The sequence below is a fragment of the Penaeus monodon genome, chromosome 16 (genome assembly GCF_015228065.2).
Source record: "Penaeus monodon isolate SGIC_2016 chromosome 16, NSTDA_Pmon_1, whole genome shotgun sequence".
Lineage (NCBI taxonomy): Eukaryota > Metazoa > Arthropoda > Malacostraca > Decapoda > Penaeidae > Penaeus > Penaeus monodon.
Window position 1 is genome coordinate 14,376,162 of NC_051401.1, and position 17,350 is coordinate 14,393,511.

The following is a 17,350-nucleotide window of genomic DNA, read 5'->3' on the forward strand; positions in this document are numbered from 1 at the left end:
TTGATGAGAAATTTTGAGAAAATGTTACTTCTTTTCCTTTTCTTTCACTGTCTTCGCTTTTATCAGGAAAGATGACATTGTGAATGCTATATATAGTGCCTGTGACAGAGATAAAGACAGTTAGATAAGCTGGTATTCTTATGTCAACAGAAGATAACATCTTGTAAATTGTGTCATTTGCTAACCTTGAGAAAGTCAAATTTTGTTTACATTATTTTCAATTGTTATTTGACTTCATTTTTCTTTAAAGGGGAATGTAACTGATAACACTATTCTAGTAATGATAAACTAAAGTTTCCAACCTTATGTTAAAATTTTACAAGATGGAAGAGCTAAAAATGCAGTGCATTTGAATACTGATGTATTCCTGTATTGTCATGTCAGAGTATTCAGCATGAGCTTGTATTTGTGTATATTTATTTGTATGTATATCAGTCCTATCATGAACCCTTGATATGCAAATTCTCAGGCTTGTCTGTCTTCCAGCTGCATAAAAGACCTGGTTTTCAAGTTGCACTCAGGCAGATTTAGGTTAAAGTATAAAAGAAGACAGTTGATGATTGGAAGGTGGTATGGGGACAGAGACCCTCACTAGAGAAATATGGTGATTGGTAGGGGGTCTAGTATGCTAGTTTTTGTAGTTTTTGATGATATTCTTGTAGAGGACAAAATGTTACAGTCGGTGGTATTTTAAATAATATGCAGACACATATGTTAATGCCATAAATAAAGAAAAAAGATTGCAAAAAGCACTTCAAATAGCCAAAGTCCACTCGGTGTTCCTGCATTTCGGCTTTATCTTGCTGTGCATACCAAGGGTGAAGGCATTGTTTTCTGGGAGATGTTTGAGGGCAGAGCCACCCATCAATGCACAGACACACACATACTGACAGACACACACAAATACTGACAGATACACACACATACTGACAGACACACATACTGACAGACACAAACATACTGACAGACGCAAACATACTGACAGACACACACACATACTGAGAGACACATACTGACAGAGACACACACATACTGAAGACACACACACACTGAGAGACACACACACATACTGAGAGACACACACACATACTGAGAGAGACACACAGATACTGACAGACACACACAGATACTGACAGACACACGCAGATTTTAACAGACAGACACAAATACTAACAAACATGAGCATGCACTCACTCACTCACTCACTCACTCACTCACTCACTCACTCACTCACTCACTCACTCACTCACTCACTCACTCACTCACTCACTCACTCACTCACATACTCATACTCACATACTCATACTCATAGTCATAGTCATAGTCATAGTCATACTCATACTCATAGTCATACTCATAGTCATACTCATAGTCATAGTCATACTCATAGTCATACTCATACTCACACACACTCACACTCACACTCACACTCACACTCACACTCACACTCACACTCTCTCTCTCTCTCTCTCCTCTCTCACTCTCACTCTCACTCTCACTCTCACTCTTCTCTCTCTCTCTTCCTCTCACTCTCCTCTCTTCTCTCACTCTCTCTCTTCTCTCTCTCTCTCTCTTTCTCTCTTTCTCTCTTCTTTCTCTCTCTTCTCTCTCTCTCTCTCTCTCTCTCTCTCTCTCTCTCTTCTCTCTCTCTCTCTCTCTCTCTCTCTCTCTCTCTCTCTCTTCTCTCTCTCTCTCTCTCTCTCTCTCAAACACACACAAACACACACAAACACACACAAACACACACAAACACACACAAACACACACAAACACACACACACACACACACACACACACACACACACACACACACACACACACACACACACACACACACACACACACACACACACACACACACACACACTATTGGATATAGGCTGTGCCAGATGATTTTTTTTCCCCTTTCCTTTCCTTTCTTTCTTTTTTTCTTTTTCTATTCTTGGATCGTTAATTGCAAGCGATGGGAAAAGGAAAGATATGTTTATTCTGTTGATGGAATTGATACAAGATTAAGGGTTCAAAAGGTGATAATAGTAAATATGAAAAGAACGGATAATGGTCACATCATCCTACATATTGCATGGGTTCGCAGTACTATGTTAACTCCATTATTTAGGTTACTGAGTCAGGAGGGTCTTGTGCTTTCTGAGAAATCCAAGAAGTCCCTCAAGTACATGCATCTCTGTTGTGTTAGGACAGTATGGTTCATGGGAGGAGTAAAACTTATTTTACTATAATGTTGAAATTCAGAATTATGGTTAATGTAGGCTATAGATTAAAGATTGTCACTGATTTAGTTCCACCTTTTTTTTTTTAATTTCTTCTTCTTCTTCTTTTTTTTATCCTTCTAGAAACTATTTTTGTTTTATGGATTTTTTTTATGTATATTTTTATTATATACATTCATATGTATATGTTTGTTTGTGTGTGTTAGGGATATGTGTATATATGTGCATGTGCATAAAACAAATATCTCCAAGTATTCCAAGTTTCAGAAGCATTACACATCAGCTTAACAGTTGTAAGACTTAGGAATTCACATGTTATGTCAACTTTTGTTAGGTAACAGCTTTGTCAGACCTTATCTGTGATGTTTTCAGCTTTTTTGAAAATTTCTCTCACTCCAGTTCTAGTGGTATAGTGTATATTTTTTACTAGCCCATTCCTGTTCAGGCAAAATTAGTATGTTTATAGGATACTTGCTGAAGAGTTATTCATCAAAATTTATCTTAAATATGTATTTGCTGATCAAGATTAGGATTAAAATATTTAACTCAGTAGAATCATAGATAAACAGAGTATGAAATGGATTGGTAATCATATTTTTATGGCAAAAAAATCTGACCTCTGTAGAGTTTATGATTAGCTTGATGAAATTGGACTGAAGAGTTATATACTATAAAATTTACTAAATTGATATATAATTTTAGTTTTAACAGTTTAGAGGATGTTTAAGGTAACTAACCTGATATAACCGCAAATCCCATTATATCATATTAGTTTGTTGTTTTTAATTTTCTGTTTTAATTTTTCATGTTTAGTAACATACAGAGAAAATAATCCCTCATTATAATTACATACAAGTATTTGAATTTGGTTATCAGTAAATTGTCTATAAAATATTATGTTACATATTTACTTTACACATATACATATTAAGCACAGGTTTGGAGCTCTTGTATGATGGTCCTACAAAAACAAAGGAAATGAGAGGGCACTTTGTTTGTTTATTTCCCATTTGATCTACTTTGGGGTCATGCAGTTCTTATAAGGCTTCCTTTGATCCTTTTTCCATTTTGTACTTTGTCATGTGCCTTGGCAAAGCACTACTATCTCCCTCTCTTCTGAATTCCAGTGTTTTATTTTATTTGGAATTCCTGAATCAGTGATTTTAAGGATATAGTTTTTATGCAGTCCTCTTCCAGATTTAAATTGTTTACAAACAGGATAGTTATTTGTTGTACTTGAGAATTGTAAAATCTACTGATTATAAGGTTAACCTATAGACTAAATATAGCTTGAAGTGCAACAAGCATGTCACCATTATTATTATTGTATATATTTTACAGATTATTATTTTTTTTTTCAATATTTGTTTCAATAGTTTCTCTACAAATAATACAGTAACAGTTTTCTATTTATTATATCATAGATTTGTTACTTTTGATGTGACAGTATAGTATTTGTGTGGAGTGAAGAGCTTGGAAATTGTTATATTGGATCATTTCATAATGTAGAATAGAAATGCATTATTGAATGATTCACATTAATCTAAATATAATGTCTCAAGGATTTAATATTTATTGGAGACCATTCCTATCACGGCACTGCATATTATGTGTATCTCAAGCAAACCATCCCGGAAGAGGTGTTATGCAGCCATACAGTGTCTACATACATTGTCTGGAACTATGGTAATAGAATTATCATACCAAGGGGAATCTTCTGCTGCATTCCCAGGGTTTCTTACCTGATGTAGAGGGCTTAGCTGTATGCTGTAAATGTTTTTGCTCATACAGAAGCTTTTGTAATACATACAGTGTGCTAATCAGTTTCCTGTAACAGTTCAGAAAATGTTTGAAAAAAAGGTTTCATAACTATGAAAACACTAATTTTAGGCATAATGGTGTCTTTAGTTTTTTTTGTACATAGTGAATTGATGATCCCACATTATTTTCATATGATAATAACCTTTGTGATTTGAAAGTTAACTCTTTTGAGTCTGTTGTATAAGATATAATTGCTTTTACTTCCATGTATACATTATTATACTGGTAGTTAAAGTTAAAGCAACTCATGAATTAATCTTAAAGAAAGTGTGGAATACAAAGAAAATTTTGCTTTTATTTGATCTCTAAATTTCAAGGGTCTAATTGTATTTACAGGGCTCTACTTTTTGTTAATATTGATTCCAACAGAGTAGGTTGTATATGGTTATATATGAAGAGTTTATTCTATATGGAAATTATCTAAGATTTTTCTCACTCCAGAACGGATATCTAAAGCCATCACAGTGATTAGCTATCCAAGCAAAGATGAGTACATACTGTCCTTCCCTGTCAATACAGAAGTTACTGTGTTCAGTAAAGAAGCTGGTACAAACAAAGACCTTTGGGGAGTAGAGGTGAGTTTTCAGATATTAGATAAGAACATATCCTGTGTCATCTATTGATGGAAAAAAAAATTATATGTCATATATTAGTTATTACAAAATAAGATGACAGATACAAGGGTGATATCCAGGAATGAGGTCATAAAAGTAATACATAACTGTTTATATTAGTAACAGGAAATTTTTCATTACAGATTAAAGGAAAGAGAGGGTATGTCCCAAAAAGATATCTACGAGAAACAAAACTTTTTGTAAAGAAGCTGGAATATGAGGTGCCAACAGAACTAGGAGTAAATGTGCCTGATGCCCAAGATAATAAGCAGGTTGAAGAACAGAAATCTGATAACTTGAATTTACAGCATGAAGTTGAACAGCAAAAAGATGAGCAAGTTGCAGATCAGGTGGCTGCAAGTGCTGAGGATATAGAGTTTCAACGTGTGACAAAAGGCTTAAGTCAGGAAGATGGACAAAAAGAAGAAATACCAAATGAAGAAGTTGTAGGTACAGAAGCGAAAAATGTGGAAGAAGAAGCTCAGTCCCCCAATGAAAAGTTAGAACAGGGAGAGGAGGTTGACATAAAAGATAATTCCCCAAAAGATGAACCAGCATCAGAAGATGGAGAAGGTGAAGAAAGTGAATCTGAGGAAGTGGAGGAGGTGAAAGTGAATGAACAAACAGGTGATGATAATGTAGGGTCTGAAGAAGTGAAGGATAGAAGTACTGATGACAGTATTTCTGTTGAGGAGGACCAAAAAGCAGTGGATCTTGAAATAAAACCAGAGAGTGTTGAAAGTACAGATGAACGAATTGACTCAGAAAATGCTTCCCCACAGAATAAGTTGGAGGAACAAGCTGAAAGTGAAAAGTGTCTGATGGAGAGACAAATCCACCAGAAACTAGCTCTCAGAATGGGGATATGCCTTCCCCAACTCCCACACCATCATCACCTGATTATGAAGTTATTGATGGCACTACAATATATTTTGATGACCCACCACCTGCTGAAGTTCCATCAGTTATGGTGGAGTCATCTGTTCACCTTGACTCTTCATCTGTAGTAAATGAGGAATATTCATCTGTACAAACACCTCCCATCGAAACAGATACTTTCACTGTCACTGATGTGAATGCCATTGATGTAACTGAGCCGACAGTCACACAGAGTCTAGACAGTGCAACTTCTGACGAATCAGAGTTGGAGAGTGAGACTATAGTGCATGATTTAAATCCAGACCCTACAGAGAGTGTAACACAACTTTTCACAGATCAGAGTGATATTATTTTAGAGGATTCTAAACCAGATATCAGTCCTACTTCATCATCTTGGATTGCTCAAGCTGCAACTTCAGTGACTTCTTGGTTTGGTGAATCAGGTGAAGTGCAAGAAAATCATGATTTAGAGAAGCATGAAAAGTGAAGACAAAGATGGAGATGCTCAGTTACCATTGCCTGATTCGAATGAAAAAGATTTGAAAGATGAAGATAAATCAGACTTCATGGTACCAAAACCTGAGTCAATCATAGAGGAAGTAGTTGCTCAGGAACCTGAAGCAGAAGAGGAAAGTACAGGTTTCTTTTCATCTTGGTTTGGAAGTGCTGAAGATACTAATGAGGAGTCTGATAACCCCTCAACAGAATCTGATTTTACGGAATCTGACGGAGCCTCCTCAGGATAAAAGTGATGTAAAGCTAAATGTGGTTTCTAAGGAAGGAAGCCTAGTGGAGTCAGAACAAACTGCTGATCCTGCTGTGTCTTCTGTGCCCTCTGATGCTGAAAATACCCTTGTAGATCAGTATGAGCCTCCTGCTTCTGATGTAGATGATACAGCTTATAAACCCCATGCAGTACAAGATGGCCCTCCCACAGTAGAGTCCAGTCCTGATGCCACAGTTGTGCCTAGCCCTCAGGCATTCACAGATGACCTTACTTCAACAGATGACACCCTTATCCCTAGTGATGCATATGATAATGCTGAAGAGGATTCAGATCAGAGTTCAGGTATGGATATGTTGCTTGTTGGTGATGGGCCTAATATAAGTGTAGGAAGTACTGGGAATGTTGTAGATAGTAGTGACAAACTAAATGAAGAGAGCTTCGAAGGAGAATTAGAAATAGAAGCCACACAACTTCATCCAAACAGTGTAGAGGAAACTAGTTCTATTTCAGGTAAAGCAAATGAATTGCATGATACTGTGGATAGTGAGAATAGTGGGGGAATGGCAGTTTCTAACTCTGGTAGTAAGAGGGATAGTAGTAGAGAGCATGAACCATATGGTTTACATATGGAAAAAGAAAGTAAGGAGAACGAGCATGTGTTAGAGAGTAGCAAAAGCCTTCGTACTGTTCCAGCAAGAGATGCTTTAGGAACCAGTGAAGATACACAGGATGAGTCTGAAGGTCAAGATATACCTACTGAAGGTGTAGATAATGATATTTCTTCCAATAGCTCATCTTCAAATAAGACCTCAAGAAGGGAAAAAAGGTCTCATAAGAACAAAACTGTGAAAAATGATCAAAGTAAATTAGAAAAGAAAATCATTCCTTCAAATGTAGTATCATCCATTACAGAAAATGTGAATGTTTCTGCAAGTGACAGTAGCAGTAATAGTGCTGGTGTTACTGGTGAGAGTGTGACTAACACTGACCTTAACAGTCAACCAACTGTAGATACTGAAGCACAAAGTGTAGAATCCCCTCTGTTGGTGTCCTCCGAAGTAGAAGATAGTCCTTCAAGAGTTGAAGATAGTCCTTCAGAGCTTGGTGAGATGGAGCAGTTGAATGTTGTTTCTAGAGAATTGCCAAATTTTGATGTAAAGTCTGTCATTGATAATGGTGTTGATAAATCTGCTCCAAGTGATTTTAAAGAGCCTTCAGTTGTTTATAGTGACCTTTTAGAAGTTAACAGTGTTTCTGATGTAGATGATCCTCCTGCCTCCTCAGACGACGAGCAGGAAGAATTAGGGCCCAGTACTGCACGGCCACTGTTTGCAGAACCAACTCCTAGTGTAGACCCTGAGAACTTAGCACATCTCGCAGGTGAGTTTCAAGCAAAAGCGTTTGGTATTAACTTATTGCACCTAACAGGTTTAGTGTCAAATGATACAGATCACCTTATTTGTGCACATTTTAGAACTGATGACTCCTTCCTTAAATTACTAACAAACAGCATTATAGGTCATAACACTCGTAAAAGAAATGTTCATGGTGCTATCAAATTAATTGAGAAACTCTTCACTGATGTTGGTCAGGAGGATGTCACTCCTGAATATTTTGAAGAAAAGCTTGAACTTTTAGTACAGAAGAACAATGTTCCAAGTAAGACCAATTTAGATTCAAATTGTTATGATGAAGTTCCTTCTGTCCCATATGCTAAAGGAACAAATGATAATGATATTCAAAATAGGGAAGAGGATGTACTTACTGTAGATTTGCCAAATTCTCTATATAAAGTGTCAGATGAGGAAGAGCCAGAGAGTTTTTTAAGGCAACTATCTCTATCAGATCAAAGTGATATTTTTGGTGAATCACAAGGTTTAGTCAGTAATTTTAATTCCTTAGAGAAGAAAAATGAAGAGAATGATGTTGAAGATCAGGTTGATAGAAGTGATACAATAGAAATGCCCAACATTCAGGATCAACTAATGCTCACATCATCTGATGATAAAGACAGTAACTTTCTCCCCAAGTCTTTAGATAAAGAAGTGGATTTAATTTCTAGTAAGTCTTCATTAGAGCCAGTGAATTCTGTTGTAAATGAAACTATCACTTCTTTTGGAAATTTCATTGATCATAATAGTGATGTCATACCAGTTGAATCTAAAGAACTAACAGCAGACTATGAGTCTCATGATGAAGTATCTAACAATATGATTGTTGAGAATTTTAATACACATATACATTTAGTGCATGAGATGGATACTCAGTCATCCAAAATTTTTGGTGAAGAAGCATTGTTACAGCAAGATGTAATTAGAGATGTGTATACTTTATCAAGTGGAGAGATTGTCAAATCAGATGTTTTAAGTGATGCAGTTGCATTTGTCAGCAAAAGCAATGTAGGTGATACCATCACAGCTGAAGGAATAATTGAAACAGATGGTGCTTCAACAGTTGGAACTGTTGGAGAGAAAGTTGATATTTTTTCCACACTAGGCTTAGATGAAATGATTCACGAAGTTCATACCCATGTAGCTGAACTTACAGATGAAATTGATATTGTCTCGCCTGAGTTTGTGGTTGAGGAAGTTGATATTGTCTCACCTGAATCTATAGTTGGAATTGTCTCATGTGAAAATGTAGTTGAAGAAATTGCTGTGTTAAAGCGAAGCTATAGCTGATGCTGCAGTTGTGGAAGTTCATACTGTCGTCACTGAATCTGCATCTGAAGTTAATACTGTCTTGAATGAAGTTGCAGTTGAAGTTGATACAATTACAGGTGAAGCTGCCTTTGAGGAAATTGGTACTGCTGTAGTTGAGGCTGTAAGAGTGGATAAAGATGATACTGGCATAACTGAAGAGGTTGTTGATGATATTGATACCTTTGCTAAACCTGAAAGTGTTTCAGCTGAAGTTCTTGCTGAAGTTGATACTATTTCAGACAAAGTTGAAGTTGAATTTTATAAAATCTCACTGAAACTGAGGTTGAGGAAGTTGATACTGTCACAGTTGAAGCTGTTAGTGAAGCTAATATAGGCCCAGCAAGTACTGAAGTTGAGGAAGTAAAGGAGGAAATTCCCACATCTGTCTTTGACCTTGAGATGATTATACAGCTACAACTGAAGCTGCTGTTCATGGAATTGAGCTGTCATAGCTGAAGCTGCTCTTAAAGTTGATACTGACACAACTGAATCTGTTATTAAGGAACTTGCTACTGTCTCAACAGAAATTGCAATTGAGCAGGTTATTACTATTGAGGGGGTTGATGTCTCAACAGAAGTTGCTGTTGAGCAGGTTGATATAATCTCAATGGAAGTTGCAGTTGCAGAAGTTAATACTATCTCATCAGTTGAAACTGCTGTTCAGGGAGGTGAGACAATCACTGCTGAAGCTGCAGTTGTGGAAGTTTTAACTGGAACTGTAATCAAGTCAACTGCTGATGCTGTCTCAAGTGAGTCTGATGCTGTCAAAGGTGATTCTGCATTTGATACTGTTGCTGTTAAAACTGCAATTGAAAGGGATATTGTCTCAACTGACCCTGCAGTTGAGTTAGTTGGTGCTGTCACAGTTGAAACTGCAATTGAGGGAGTTGATGCTGTCATAACTGAAGCTGCCATTGAAGTTGATACTGAGACAACTGTTGAAGGACTTGATACTGTCTCAACTGAAGCTGTAGTTGAAGTTGCAATAGAAGAGGCTGATGCTGTCCCAGTAAAAGTTGAGGGAGTTATTACTGTGTCACCTAAAAATGCTGTTGAGGAAACTGATACTATCACAGCTAAAGCAACAGTTGTTGAGGTTGAAATTTTAACAACTGAATCTTCTGTTGAGGAAGCTGATACTGTCATTATTGAAACTACAACTGAAGATGATATTGTGACAGCTGAAACTGTAGTAGAGGTAGTTGATGCTACATTAGAGGAAGATAAAACTTTAAGAACTGAAGCTGTTGAAAAAGTTGATAGTGCAACAGCTGGAGTGGGAGTTGATGTAATTGATGCTGTCACAGCTGAAATTACTGTTGAGGAGTTGGACTCCGTCAGAGCTAGAACTGCTGTTGAGAGAGTTGGTACTTTTACATCTGCAGTTGATATTGTCTCAACATTAGCTGCTGTTGAGGAAGTCCAAACTGTCATCACTGAAACTACAGTTAAGGAAATTGACAATGTCATAACTGAAATTGCTGTTGAGGAAGTTGATATCATCTCAGCTGAAGTGAATGTTCAAGAAATTAATACTATCACAACTGAAGGTGATGAGGATGTGGCACTTGAGGAAGATAATACTGTCACAGTTGAAGCTGCAGTTGAAGATAATGTCCTTGTTAAAGCTGCAGTTGAATTGCATGTTTCAGTTGAAGCAACATTTGAGGAGATGGAAGCTGTTGTTGATGTTGATAGTATCTCAGATGTAATTACAGTTGAGGAAGTTAGTGCTATTTCAGTTGAAGCAGCATTTGAGGGAGTTGACATTGTCATAGATGAAGCTGTGGTGAAAGTAGGTACTGTCTCAGGTGATGCTGTAATTGAAGTTCTTGCTGTTTCAGCACAAGCAGCATTTGAGGAAATTGATACACTCTCAGTTGAAGCTACAATTGCAGATGAAGTTCATGCTGTTTCATATGAAGCAGCATTTGAGGAAGTTGTTACAGGCTCAGATGAAACTTTAATGAAAATTCATACTGTCTCAGCTGAAACTGCAGTTGAAGTTGATAGTATTTTAGCTGTAGCTGCAGGTGAGGAAGTTCATTATGTTTCAGTGGAAGCAGCATTTGAGGAGTTGACATTGTCTTAGATGAAGCTGCAATGAAAGTTGATACTGTCTCAGATGATGCTGTAGTTAAATTTTTTTGCAGTTTCATCACAAGCAGTATTTAAGGAAGTTGAAGATGTCACAGTGGAAGCTGCAGTGATGTTCATGCTGATTCATTTAAAGCAGCATTTGAGGAAGTTGTTACTGTCTCAGATGAAGCTTCGATGAAAATTGATACTATCTCAGATGAAACTCCAGTTAAATTTGATATCTCACCAGAAACAGTTGAAGTTCATTCTGTTTCAGTTGAAGCAGCATCTGAGGAAATTACTCTCTCGGATGTAATGGAAATTAATGTTGTCTCAGTTGAACATGCAATTATGAAAGTTAATACAAACAAAGCTGAAGTTGAGCAAGCTGCAGTTAAAGTTGATAATGTCTCAGCTAGCATTGCAGGTGAGAACACTGATACTGTCTCAGCTGAATCTGCAGTTGAAGTTCATGTTTCAGCTGAAGCAGTGTTTGAAGAAACCGATATTGTCCCAGTTGAAGTTGCAAGTGAAAGTGATACTTTCTTAGCTAAAGCTGCTGTTGAGGAAGTTCATGCCATTTCAGCTAAGCAGCACTTGATACTACCTCAGCTGAACCTGTAGTTGAATTTGATGTTTTTTCAGTTGAAGCTGCATTCGAGGAAGTTCTTAATGACAATGCTGAGGTTGAGGTTGACACTGTCTCTCTTGAAGTTGAAGTTGAGGTAGTTGATAGCATATCAGCTAAAGATGTAGTTGAGGAAATTCATTCTGTTTCAGTAGAAACAGGATTTGAGAAAGTTGTTATTATCTCAGCTGAAGCTTCAACCAAAATTGGTACTGTTTCACTTGAAGGTGCTGATAGGGAAATTGATATAGGTAAAGCTGTAGTTAAGGATTCTGTATCATTTGAAGTTGATAATGTCTCAACTGGTACTGTTTTAGCTGAAGCAGCATTTGAGGAAGTTCATGTTGTTTCATCTGAAGGAACACTAGATGAATTTAATGCTATTTCAGCTGAAGGAGCATTTGAGGAGGCTGATACTGTCTCAGCTGATTCTGCACATGAAGTTATTTTCTCAGCTGAATCTGGAATTGAAGTTGTAACTATCTCAGCTGAAGCTACAATTGGAGTTGAGACTGTTCCAGCTGAAGCTGCAGTTGAGGATGTAGATATTGCCTCATCAGAAATTACAATTGAAGTTGATACTGTCTCAGATGAAATTGCAGTTGAAGAAGTTCATGCAGCATTTGAGGATATTGATACTGTTTCAGCTGAAGCAGCAGTTAAGGAAGTTGATACTGTCACAGCTGAAGTTACTACAGTTGAAGGTGATACTGTGTCAGATGAAGTTTCAATTGAAGTTGATGCTGTCACAGCTGAAGCTGCAGTTGAAGTTAATACTGTTACAGCTGAAGCTGCAGTTGAGGAAGTTGATACTGTCACAGTAACTGCGACAGCAGATGTAGGTGATAGCTCAGAAGCTGTAGTTGAGGAAGCTGTTCCTGTCTCAGCTGATGTAATTAAACTTGATACTACCTCAACTGAAGTTGTGCATGAGAAAGTTGATGAGGCATCAGCAGAAGCTGTAGTTGAAGTTTATACTGTGTCAGGTGAAGTTGAAGTTGAGGAAGTTGAAGCTATTACAACTGAATCTGTATTTGTGGATGCTGATACTGGCTTACCTGAAGCTCCAGACGCTGTTAAAGGCCATACTATCCTTGTAAAAGCTGCATTTCAGGAAGCTGATACTGTCTCACCTGAAACTGGAATTGAGAATGTTGATGCTGTCTCAGATGAAATTGATCCTGTCACAACTGCAGGTACTGTTGAGGAAATTGATACAGTTTTAGCTTGCACTCCTGTCAAATTTGATTGTGACATTGATACTGTTTCAGCTGAAGTTGCAGAGGAAGTTAATACTGTCTCATTTGAAGCTGCAATTGAGGAAATTGATACTGCCACAGCTGAAGCAGCAGTTGAGGAAGATACTGACTCAGCTGAAGTTGCAGAGGAAGTTGATACTGTCACAGTTGAAGCTGCAATTGAAGTTGATACTGTCTCAGGTGAACTTACTGTTGAGAGAGTTGATACTGTCACAGCTGAAACTGCATTTGAAGATATTGTCTCAGATGAGGCTGCAGTTGAGGGAAGCTGCTGTAGAGAGAGTTGATACTGTTACAGCAGAAGCTGCAATTGACACCATCATAGTAGCAGGTGTTGAAGATGATATCTCAGTAGAACCTGCATTTAAAGTTGATTCTGTCTCAGCTGAGCATGCAGTTGAAGTTGTTACTCTCTCAGCAGACGTTAAACAGGATGTTGATCATGTTTCAGTAAAAGCTGCAGTTGAGGAAGTTGATACCAACTCAGTAGAAGTTACAGTTGAGGATATGTTATTAGCTGAAACTGAAACTAAAGCTATAGTTGCAGTTGAAGTTGATACAGTCACATCTGAAGTTGCAGTTGAGGAAGTTGATACTGTCTCAGCTGAAGTCTCACAGGAGATGATATTGTCTCAGATGAAGTTGCAGAAGTTGATACTTCAGAAAAAGTTGCTGTTGAGGAAGTTAATACTGGTCACAGCTGAAGTTGCAGTTGAAGTTGATACTGTCTCAGATGACATTGCAGTTGAGGAAATTGAAACTGTCACAGGCAAAACTGATGTTGAGAAAACTGATTCTGTTTTAGGTGAAGTTGCTTTTGAGGAAATTGATACTGTCACAGCTGAAGTTGCAGTTGAGGAAGTTGATACTGCCACAGCAGCAGGTTGCTGTTGAAGATGGTATTATCTCATCAGAAGTTGCAGTTGATACTGTCTCAGATGAAGTTACAGTTGAAGATGATACTTCTTCAGCTGAAACTGCAGGTAAAGTTGTTATTGTCTTGTATGAAGTTTCAGTTGCAGTTGAAGTTGATACTATCTCAAATGAAGCTGCAGTTGAGAAAGTTGATGCAGTCACAGCTGAATTTGCAGTTGGGGAAGTTTATACTGTCTCAGATGAAGTTGCAGTTGAGGAAGTTGAAACTGTCACAGGTGAAATTGATGGTGAGGAAGTTGATTCTGACTTAGATGAAATTGCATTTGAAACTGACACAGGTGAAGCTGATGTTGAAGTTGATACTGTCTTAGATGAAGTTGCAGTTGAGAAAGTTGATACTGTCATAGGTGAAACTGAAGTTGAGGAAATTGATACTGTCACAGATGAAGTTGTAGAAGTTGATACTGTCTCAGATATAGTTCTGGATGAGAAGTTGATGCTGTCACAATGAAGTTTCAGTTGAGGAAGTTGATACTGTCACAGCAGGTGCTGTTGATCATATATCATTAGAAGTTGCAGTCAAGGAAGTTGATACTGTCTCAGATCAGGTTGCTGTTGAGAGAGTTGATACTATCACAGCTGAAGTTGCTGCTGAGGAAGTTGACACTGTCACAGTAGCAGGTGCTGTTAAAGGTGATATTTTCTTTGTAGAAGCTGAAGCTGAAGTTGATGCTGTCTCAGCTGAAGATGCAGGTGAATGTGTGACTGTCTCAACTGAAGTTGATAATGCATCAGCTGGCTTACTAAATGTTACAGTTGAGAATGATACTGTCTTACCTGAAGCTTCAGTTGCAGTTAAAGGTTGAGAAAGTTGATACATTTACAGATGAAGCTGTAGTTGAGGGAATTGATACTGTCTCTGATAAAGCTGTAGAAGTTGATACTGTCTCTGATGAAGTTGCTGTTGAAATTGATACTGTCACGTCTGAAGTTGCAATTGAGGAAGTCGATGCTATTTCAGATAAAACTGTAAATAATGCCTCAGATGAAGTTGCAGTTGAGAAAGTTGATACTATCTTGGCTCAAGTTGCTGTTGAAGTTGATATTGTGTCAGATGAAGTTGCTGTTGAGCAAATTGAAACTGCCACAGCTGATGCTGGAGTTGAGGAAGTTGATACCATCTCAGATGAAGTTTCTGTTGAGAGAATTGATACTATCACAGCGGAAGTTGTAGTTGAGGAAGTTGACACTGTCATAGTAGCAGGTGTTGGTGATATTATCTCAACAAAAGCTGCATTTGAAATTGACGTCTCAGCTGAGGATGCAGTTATTGCTGTCTCAACAGGAGTTGCACATGATGAAGTTGACATCATCACAGCTGGAGTTACAGTTGAGGAAGTTGATATTGTCTTAGATGAAGTTGCTTTTGAAGAAGTTGATGTTGTCTCAGATGAAATTGAAGAGGAAGCTGAAGCTACATTTGATAAACTTGACAGTGTCACAGTACCAGGTGCTGTTAAAGGTGATATTTTCTCAGAAGTTGCAGTTGAAGTTGATGCTGTCTCTGCAGGAGATAATATATCAGCAGAAGCAGCAGTTCAGGAAATTGATACTGTCTCACTAGGTGTGTCAGTTGAGGATGATACTTTCGTAGCTGAAACTTCAGGTATAGTTGATACTGTCCTACCTGAAGCTTCAGTTTCAGTTAAAGCCGATACTGTCCCAGATGAAGTTAAAGTTGAGAAAGTTGATACAGTCACAGCTGAAGTTGCAATTGAGGAAGTTGAAACTGTCTCAACTGAAGTTGCAGAGGAAGTTGATGTCTCTGATGAAGTTGGTAGTGTCTCAGCTGAAGTTGCTGTTAAGGAAATTGGAACTGTCACATCTGAAGCTGGAGTTGAAGTTGATACTGTCTCAGATGAAGTTGCTGTTGAGGAAGTTGATACTGTCTCAGATGAAGTTGCTGTTGAGGAAGTTGACACCATCATAGTAGCAGGTGTTAGAGATAGTATCTCAATAGAAGCTGCATATGAAGTTGATGCTGTCTCAGCTGAGGATGCAGTTGAAGTTGATACTGTATTACTAGATGTTACAGTTGAGGATGATACTTTCTTAGTTGAAACTGCAGGTGTAGTTGATACTGTCTCAGATGAAGCTGCAGTGGAGAAAGTTGATGCAGTCACAGGTGAAGTTGATACTGTCTCAAATGAAGTTGCAGTAGAAGTTGATATTGTCTCAGCTGAGGTTATATTGAAGTTGAAACTGTCACAGGTGAAGCTGCAGTTGAAGTTAGTACTGTTTCTCAGATAAAGCTGTTGTTGAAGTTGATAATGTCTCAGCTGAAGATGCTGTTGAAGTTGATACTGTCTCAGCAAAAGATGCTATTGAAGTTGATATTGTCTCAGCTGAAGGTGCAGTTGAACTTGATAATGTCTCAACTGAAGTTGCACGTGAAGCTGATAAAATATCAGCAGAAGCTGTAGTTGAAGTTTATACTGTTGTAGGTGAAGCTGTAGTTGAGGAAGTTGATGCAGTAGCAACTGCAGCTGCTGTTGATGTATTTGAGGAAGTTGATATTGCCTTAGCTAAAGCTATAGTTGAAGAATCTGATGATGAAGCTGCTTCTGTCCCTGCCAAAATTACTGTTGAAGAAGTTTATACTGTCACAAATAAAGCTGTTAAAGAAAATGATACTGTCAGAACTGCAGGTGCTATTGAAGGTGATATCTCAACTGGAACTGCAGTTGAAGTTGAAAATGTTACAACTGGGGCTGCATTAGAGGTTGATACTGTCATAGCTGACACTGGAATTGCTGTTGAGGGAGATACTATCTCAACAATGGCTGCATTAGAGGAAATTGACATTGATCTGTCTCAGCGAAAGATGCTATTGAAGTTGCACATGTGAAGTTGATACTGATTCAGGTAAAGCTGCAGTTGAGGAAGTTGCTACTGTTATGGCTGAAGCTGCATACTCTATCACAGCTGAAACCACAACTGTAGTTGATACTGTCTCAACAGAAGCTGCATTTGAGGAAATTGATACTGTCTCAGCTGAAGATGCTGTTGAAGTTAATACTGACTCAGCTGAAGATGCTATTGAAGTTGATACTGTCTCGCTGAAGATGCTGTTGAAGTTGATACTGTCTCAGCTGAAGATGCTTTGAAGTTGATACTGTCTTAGCTGAAGATGCTATTAACATTGATACTGTCTCAGCTGAAGATGTTACTGAAGTTGATACTGTCTCAGCTGAAGATGCTATTGAAGTTGATACTGTCTCAGCTGAAGATGCTAATGAAGTTGATACTGTCTCAGCTGAAGATGTTACTGAAGTTGATACTGTCTCAGCTGAAGATGCTTTGAAGTTGATACTGTCTCAGCTGAAGATGCTGTTGAAGTTGATACTGTCTCAGCTGAAGATGTTACTGAAGTTGTTGTCTCCAGAAGATGTTACTGAAGTTGATACTGTCTAGTGAAGCTTGAAGTTGATACTGTTAGCTGAAGATTATACATGATACTCGTCCAGAAGATGT

The 17,350-nt window shown here is 37.9% G+C and overlaps 1 protein-coding gene across 7 annotated transcripts in view; it reads left to right on the plus strand.

Moving 5' to 3' along the window:
- The window catches only part of LOC119582541 (transport and Golgi organization protein 1-like), a 59,618-nt gene that overhangs the window by 438 nt on the left and 41,830 nt on the right, over nt 1-17,350 (plus strand). For 2 of the 7 annotated variants that reach the window (XM_037930870.1, XM_037930869.1), the window contains exons 2-5: nt 4,494-4,627; nt 4,810-6,614; nt 7,185-7,376; nt 7,557-7,652. In XM_037930870.1, coding sequence (XP_037786798.1) covers nt 6,224-6,614; nt 7,185-7,376; nt 7,557-7,652 — 679 coding nt within the window. In that variant the 5' untranslated portion in view covers nt 4,494-4,627; nt 4,810-6,223. Of the gene's footprint in view, nt 1-4,493; nt 4,628-4,809; nt 7,377-7,556; nt 7,653-17,350 lie in introns of those variants that run through there. The other 5 variants (XM_037930873.1, XM_037930868.1, XM_037930871.1 and 2 more) reach the window with 5 other exon arrangements.